At 43.7% G+C, this 7,848-nt stretch overlaps 1 protein-coding gene across 1 annotated transcript in view; it reads left to right on the forward strand.

Annotated features, from left to right (window-relative positions):
- Nucleotides 1–24: 24 nt before the first annotated feature.
- The window catches only part of LOC135111134 (uncharacterized), a 30,786-nt gene continuing 22,962 nt past the window's right edge, over nucleotides 25–7,848 (forward strand). The window contains exons 1-2 of the mRNA XM_064024138.1: nucleotides 25–587; nucleotides 3,928–4,397. Of these exons, the coding sequence (XP_063880208.1) occupies nucleotides 4,337–4,397 (61 nt within the window). The 5' untranslated portion in view covers nucleotides 25–587; nucleotides 3,928–4,336. The remainder of the gene's footprint in view (nucleotides 588–3,927; nucleotides 4,398–7,848) is intronic.

The following is a 7,848-nucleotide window of genomic DNA, read 5'->3' on the forward strand; positions in this document are numbered from 1 at the left end:
ACTGTATTTTCAAACGTTTCGGCGTTTTGTCTCCACCAATACTGACGAACTCTAGGTGATATTAACAGGATTTTCAAAGATGTTTCATAGCTCTATTACTAATTGAACATATATTCTACACCCTCAGTGATAAGAGCCTATAAGAACCTGACTAATAATCGCTGCGGCTTCTGTAAATATTCCTTATGAAAGTCCAAAAAACGTTTCAGAAAACACGACCAACAAGTCAAGTTTTAAGAAGAGCGAAATAATGCCGTAACTTAAAAGCGATTGCGAATACAGGACAATTTGCTAACATGCGGTGCCGTTTGAGGCGATGTTCAGCACTCTATCTGCAGCTACTGACCAGACATCGCCCGTCGTCAGTTCCTCGGGGTGGCGGTAGTGGAGGAGCAGCGGGCCAGCGGCAGGGTCAGTGTTGTGTCTGGTTCGGTGTGGAGAGGACAGGCGCTCCGTCCTCTGTGTGTCAAGCTCCCGGTCGAACGCTGCCACGCCGCGTCGCCTCTGCTCTCGCTCTACCGTACTTTCTCTGATTCTGGATAATTTTCGCACCGTACCTCTACTACATTCAAAAGGCTCTAGTTGAAGTAACATGGGTTTTTATTAAAGTATCTTTATGGTTATTGTGACAGATTAACAAGATTTCTACATTATCAATAGGCGAAACTCTTGAAAACCCTGCTAATCACCTCTGTGACCTTTGAAAATAATCGTGATGAGATAGCGAAGCATTTCGGAATACGGGTAGTTCCAGCGTGTACACGACTTGCAGACTTAACCGTAGTGAACATTTGTACTTGTGATATAGAAACATTTGAAGGCACATGAATGATAGCGTGTGTGTGTGTGTGTGTGTGTGTGTGTGTGTGTGTGTGTGTGACTTTTTGCGGTTCTTTCCTTCCGTCACGTTGTGTTAATATTACAAACACAATGTCAAATCACAGCAAGATGACAGCCGCCAGTGTCAAGACAGCGATGTGTGTCTTCTTGTCATTTATTTACCCATGACGCGAGTGTAACAAATTTCGTGACATTTTTTTTCCTCTCCTCTCCTAACTCTCTCCTGTCTCTTAGTTGCTCCTCCAGGTGTCTCTTGTAGCTGCTTCTCCTTCTTCTGATGTTTTTTTCCTTTGCCTTCTTCTTTTTTGAACCTAATAAGAATTTAACTCGAGCAAACTTTTATTTATTTATTCACATATTATTTATTTGTCTTTACGTGTAAAGAACGCTGGTTAAGGATTAGAAGAAAAAATCGATTCTGCTTCACGCATATATATATATATATATATATATATATATATATATATATATATATATATATATATATATATATATATATATATATATATATATATATATATATATATATATAAAAGAAGAAGAATATAAAAAATTCCATTCATGAGAAGCAGTTTAGTTTTTGAGGTGTCTTTGTATCCTCTCAATTGAATAGTCTGCGTCAGATGGCTGAGGGAAAAAAAAAAAAAAATAACCAGAGAGTTCCAGAGCCAAGTGTTAACTCTTCACTTATCAACATTACTACCTATTCTGTATTCCTTATCATTGCGCGCCACTCGGTCTCCTTCAGTCCTCCAAACTTCGACTTGCTCCATTTATGATGATTTAATCCTTCGTGCCTCAGTAATTCCAAAGAACACTCCAATACAAAGTCTCCTTAATCTCCTGCGCAATATTTTCTGCCTCGAATCGTAACACACGTAAACACTGCTTGCCCCCAAAAATGGTGGTGATAACTCGCTTCGAGACTCCTGGTATAGTCGTGGCTAGAAGTCGAGTAACATGCTACATTCACTTCCATTGCGTTTGGAGTTCTCCCTCAATCTCAAGAAGTCTTCGTATCTGCTGAGAATCTATCTATCCATTGTCAGGTTATGTACGGAGACTTTTAGCAGATAAGAGGACTTGAGATTGAGAGAGAGAGAGAGAGAGAGAGAGAGAGAGAGAGAGAGAGAGAGAGAGAGAGAGAGAGAGAGAGAGAGAGAGAGAGAGAGAGAGAGAGAGAGAGAGAGAGAGAGAGAGAGAATGAAACGCTTAACAAAGTACAAGTGAGTGTTGCAGGTTGCAGTTTTTCATAAATTTTTTCGCCATTATCTTTCTGTTTTCCATCCCAGCGAAAAACGGTGCTTCTGCAAGACCAAGCTTCTCCGGAAAAACATATTAGTAACACACACACACACACACACACACACACACACACACACACACACACACACACACACACACACACACATACACACACACACATACACACACACACATATACACACACACTCAAAAAAAAAAAAAATCTTGCACCGTTCTGAGCTTTTCCATTCCTTTCCCCCATGACCATCACACGACTGGCATTATTACCGAATTATTCCTGATGGTGCTCTCTACGGCCCGTCTGGTCATGATCTCCGGGGGATTTACAACTCTAGTGGAGTCACTCTTGCTGACATTGAAATCATCGACTCTTTCCTGACATTCAGCCAACTTACTTTTTTTTTTCTTTTTTTCCCTGTTAGTCTTCATCATCGTCAACCTTTCCTTTTTTCTGGATAAAGTTTATTTATTTATTTATTTATTTTATTTTTTTTTACGTATGCAGGAGGTTAACTAAGGCCTCACATATAGGGGAGAGAAAAGTCTGTTAAACTGTCACTCCCCAGATGTAAAATAAAATAATTCGTCTCACGATTTCATATGTTGCGGCGCTGATGCTTGAATATCCAGTCAATCAATCAACCAATCTATCAATAAGTAAGTCAAGAAAATCAATTGTCTTGACAGGCGCACGTGTTCAACTACTTCGTACATTCAATCAGTCAATCAACAAAACCAATAATCTTGTCGGAAGTATGCACGCAACTACTTTGTTATTTTGTACTTACATTGAAAATACCACACATACACACACAAAAGAAACGTGATCACCAAGCCCTAACAGTACCATTTCCACCAAACCCACATACCTTACAATGCAGCAAGTTCCCGCGGGGCGCTCCTCTCACCCTCGCAGCATCTTTCTCTTGTCGTCCGCCTCGGCCCTCGCCTCGCTCCAGCCTCTGAGGGAAGGAAAGAAAATACGCAATTAAGCCTGAGGATCACCACCACGCCTCGTTACCTGTGCTCCTGGCCAGGAAAACACCAAAACATTTATTCCTGAAGAAGGGACGAGAGGGAAACACGACAGATGGGAGAATTAAAAGCAGGAGGACATGGAGGATGACAAAGAAAAAAGGGAAAAGGAGAAAAGGACGAAAGACAATAATGCAGGAATAATAATGTAACATATGTTCAAGTTGTCATTAATGTCTTTTTTCATGATGAGGCTCTGGATATCTGTCTATTTTTTTCTCAGTTTCTGTCGTCCCTTTTCGCTGTTCGTAGTAGGTCTGTGTGTGTGTGTGTGTGTGTGTGTGTGTGTGTGTGTGTGTGTGTTAGAAAGACCCGTCAGAGTTGGATAGCATGACAGATCAGCAATGGGAATGTAAAAAGGAAATAAAAAGACTACTGTAGGGGCGAAGGGGAAGCCATGTGTGTATGTGTATGTGTGTGTGTGTGTGTGTGTGTGTGTGTGTGTGTGTGTGTGTGTGTGTGTGTGTGTGTGTGTGTGTGTGTGTGTAGTGACCCAACCCGTAACACTATGCATGAGGTGACACCCGGAGCTCCCTCGCGTACCTTCCTATCTGGAGCGACACACTCTTCAAACAAGTATTAAGTCCTCCAGAGCCTGGCTGGTCCCTCGCTCTCACGGCTCGGCGACACACACACACACACACACACACACACTCTCTCTCTCTCTCTCTCTCTCTCTCTCTCTCTCTCTCTCTCTCTCTCTCTCTCTCTCTCTGTGTGTGTGTGTGTGTGTGTGTGTGTGTGTGTGTAATCCCTTGCATCGCTATATTATTCATTTTCATTCAGATTATAATAAAGAAGACTATAGTCATTCCTTGAAGAGGAAAAAAAATAAGGGCACAGAGAACGTGGAGTTAACCCCACAAAGCGAACACTGAAAAAAAAAAAAAATAGAAAAGAAAACGTAACCGCACAGAGTTATTCAACGGTGTGGAGAACAAACCTTACGATAATTAAACTACTGAGAGTGGAGAGGATGGCATCGTCCACTTGAGGAGGAGGATCCGGCCTTGTGGAACTGTCATCGAGAGAAGGAAAGGATACGAGAGAAAAAAATAAAATAAAATTCACAACAACAGGTACACAGTAGAGAAATAAAAGCTAAAAAAAAAAAAAGAATCACGTTAGGGGGTGTTGTTATAAAGGCAAGACGCCCTCAACGCTGCACAACGTAACTTTCGTCTCTGTCGCCGCCATGAGGAGCAGCAATCACACCTTCAGATACCTGACCGCCACACAGGCCCAGTACCTGCCGCGTGAGTATACAGGAAGGTCTTGAGTGTCTTTCCTGCTATTGCTGCGTTGCTTCATCGCTTCTTACAGCTGAGTGATCTGACTGTAATGCATCTCTCTTCCGTTTTCTTACTTCATCTCCTTTCGACTTTACTTTTTCTTTACTTTTTCTTTCTCCTTTCGACTTCTTCATCTTCATTCTACTCCTTCATTCATCTTCAGTACACTTCTTAGTTCATTTCCTTTCCACTGTTTACTTTTTTCTTTACTTCATCTTCTTTTCATTTTTTACTTCATCTCCAGTCCATTTTTACCTCATCTCTTTTCCACTGTTTATTTTTTCTTTACTTCATGTGTTGCATGTGCTGCTGCTTTCTGCTTCTTTCCTGAATGGTTGACTCTACACGTGGTCTGTGGATGGATTTGTGATGAAAGCTGTATTTATGTATTCGCATTATCATTTATTTTTCTTAATTCTTATCTACATTGTGCTCGGTTCGTCAGTGTTTCAGTTCAACTGGTTCACCTGACAGTCAACCACCTGCTCAACACTTAGCAATTACTGCATTCCCGTTCTGCCGAGTGATTAATGGGTCTCGTATATTTCGCACCAGGTGATGCAAAATGTTCAGTGATGGAAGGTAGCGTAATGACGTTGTGTGTTCCCTCACGTGGCAGGAGAGTCAGGCAATTAGAGTCCGGGGCTGAAAACATTAGAGCTAAGGAGTTTGTACTTAACCATTTGTACTATTAACATAAAAAGAAGTAACGGGTGGATAATAGGAAGCAAGCAAATAAGGGAAGCAACAAAAAAGTAATTAGGCCAATCAGCCATTAGTGTCCGGAGCTGAAAACTTGACAATGCGGTGATGATGAAGCTTTCGTAAGCTGGGGAGCTCCATTCTGAACCTTTTTTACTGTTAATAATAACAAAATGATCAATAAATAAATAAATAACCCGTGGATTAATAAAAAACACAAGAAAGTAAGGGAAGCTGCATGAAACCATTAGGCCTACACGTGGCAGCCTTTTTATTTTCATCTGTTGTCTTCATCCATAACTTTGTTTAATCTTTTAAAGCTTCCTAATGACTCGGCACTAACAGCCTGATAATGTTGCGATAGGATGAGAATCGTGATGTACGCGCCGATTGCTGTGTCCTGCTCCTAAGCCTCTGCCTGGCTATGAAGCGCTCGTCACGTCAGTAAAAGATCGTGGCCAACAGAAAGAAATTTGGAGATGAATCTATGCAAAGATTCAGTTGTCTGTAAAAAGCTGGATATCGTTTTGTCATGTAAACGTTTCGTCAACATAGAACAGTTTATTATTTCGCACCAGTCTCCGCACTTCGAGCACGCCCACATCGCGTGTCCATCGAGCCTCCATGTACTGTGTGGGAGGCAAAGGAACAAGCTAGATTAAGTGCCGGCAAGTACCAATCATCTGTTACAAGTGCGTTAAATATTGGCAGTACTAAACATACGGTGTTTGGCAGCATCTTTACAGACGTGTCAGAAAAAAGTTATAACTTGCTTCTCTGATTTCCTGCAACGAAATGAATCACGAGTGCATTCCATCACCGCGGCGCGTGGGCATCAGGCTGTCAATTGCACGTCAGGTAGGGTGTGAGGCCCCACGTACTCGTAAGAGAAATGGAGGGGGGGGGTGGGGGCATGAAGGACGGTAGCAGGGCGACACACCTGGCGTCACCCTCCACGTCAGTCTTCTCAAGTGGTGCACCTGGACTTGACACCTTCACACTGCATGACTTTGAATCCTGACAGCAATTTTTATTTGTATTTATCTTGTCATGCCATCACGCCGCCGCGAAAGAGAGGTGCTCCACACGGCGACGATAGCGGTGACGGTGTGTGCGGCGGTGAACATCGTGGCCGCCTTACTGATCGCCTTTGTCCTCAGCGAGCACATCCGCCTCCTGCAGCTTCGCAATCTAAATGCCAACGTGGAAGCAAAGGGACACTCGGAAGACATCACTGACTCACACAAAGCCGCCCCCAGCGACCCGTTGCCTGACCAGTCGACGGTCCTACCGGATGGATCCACGGATGAGCCTGAATCGGGGAATTCATCGGCCTTTGATCCCGTTGTCGTCCTGAAGATGATGACGGTTGATTCCTTGTCTCCCTCCTTTACTTCAGTAGACTCACAGCATTCAGTCCAGGTGGCAGACTTCTCGGACAGAACAGAGTCCCCCTCCGCCCCGGCAAACTCGTCCGCTCAGTCCCAGCATCTCCTTGCCATGCCTCGCCACGCCCCTCGGTACAAAACTAAAAGATCCCTCAAGTTGGCTGTGAACGACAAACCTCAACATGAAGAAAAATCCTCCAAGCACGGGGCGTCCAAGAAGCAGAGAGCGGTCAAGGAATCTGAAGTTATTCCTGACGCTCCTCGCCTTCAGAAGTCCAGAAGACGAGCTTGAGTACTCTGAGTCTTTCCTCCTTTACCAAAATTTAATTTGGTACACTTTTTCTATATAATGTCTAGTCCCTCCCCCGTCTCTCTCTCACTCTCACACCTGCACTACCTTAACTATCTCTCTCACCCTAATAATATCCCTCCTCCACACAGCTACAGGGCATAATCTCCTTCATACCTTTTGCCTTCCCCTCAGTTTCTCATTTCCTCCCTCGTCCTTTTTATATTTCGAGAACTGAATTCTTCGTCGTCAGCTTATTAGCCCATCTCTATACGGTGTCGCTATTTTTGATGAGCCGCCTTCAATTTCCTCCGTCACTTGCCATGTTGGTATCTAGTCCCTTCGAGAACTGAATTGTGATAATAAAACGTATTGAATGAATAGCTAAAGATCGGATTCCTTTGAAGAAGCGGATGATATTCAGTGGAGAGGAGGAGGAAGAGGAAAAGGAAGGAGAAGAGGGAGAGGATGACATGATATCTGAAAGGAAATCCCAAGAGAGAGAGAGAGAGAGAGAGAGAGAGAGAGAGAGAGAGAGAATCCCATTACATAATCAACACTAGCGAGTCTCTAGAGCAGGACACATCTATCCTATTCCATCACCGTCACCACCACCACCACGACCACCGCCACTCCCGCCAGACGCACCCATACATAATACAAGGCTGGTTTCAACATTAGCTCTCGGTCTCCCCAGTGAGGAGGAGGGAAAAAAAGGTTGTTTATGCTGCGTTCACTTTGTACGAATGGAGAGCAGCGCCTGAGTTATGTGTGCCAATTAACATGACGCAAACATTCACCGGATAGTCTCTATGTCTGTCTGTTTGTCTGGGTGGCTGGATGGATGGGTGGGTGGGTGGAAGGGTCCGTGGGTGGTTGGGTGGACTGGATGGATGGTTGGCTGGTTGGATGGATGGATGTATGGAAGGATGGCTAGATGGACGAATTGATGGCTGGTTGACTGGCTAGATAAATAGATAGATGGAAGGATGAAGGGATGCATGTCCGAATCTCTCTCTCTCTCTCTCTCTCTCTC

This window comes from Scylla paramamosain, chromosome 2, assembly GCF_035594125.1.
Source record: "Scylla paramamosain isolate STU-SP2022 chromosome 2, ASM3559412v1, whole genome shotgun sequence".
In the NCBI taxonomy this organism is placed as follows: Eukaryota; Metazoa; Arthropoda; class Malacostraca; order Decapoda; family Portunidae; genus Scylla; species Scylla paramamosain.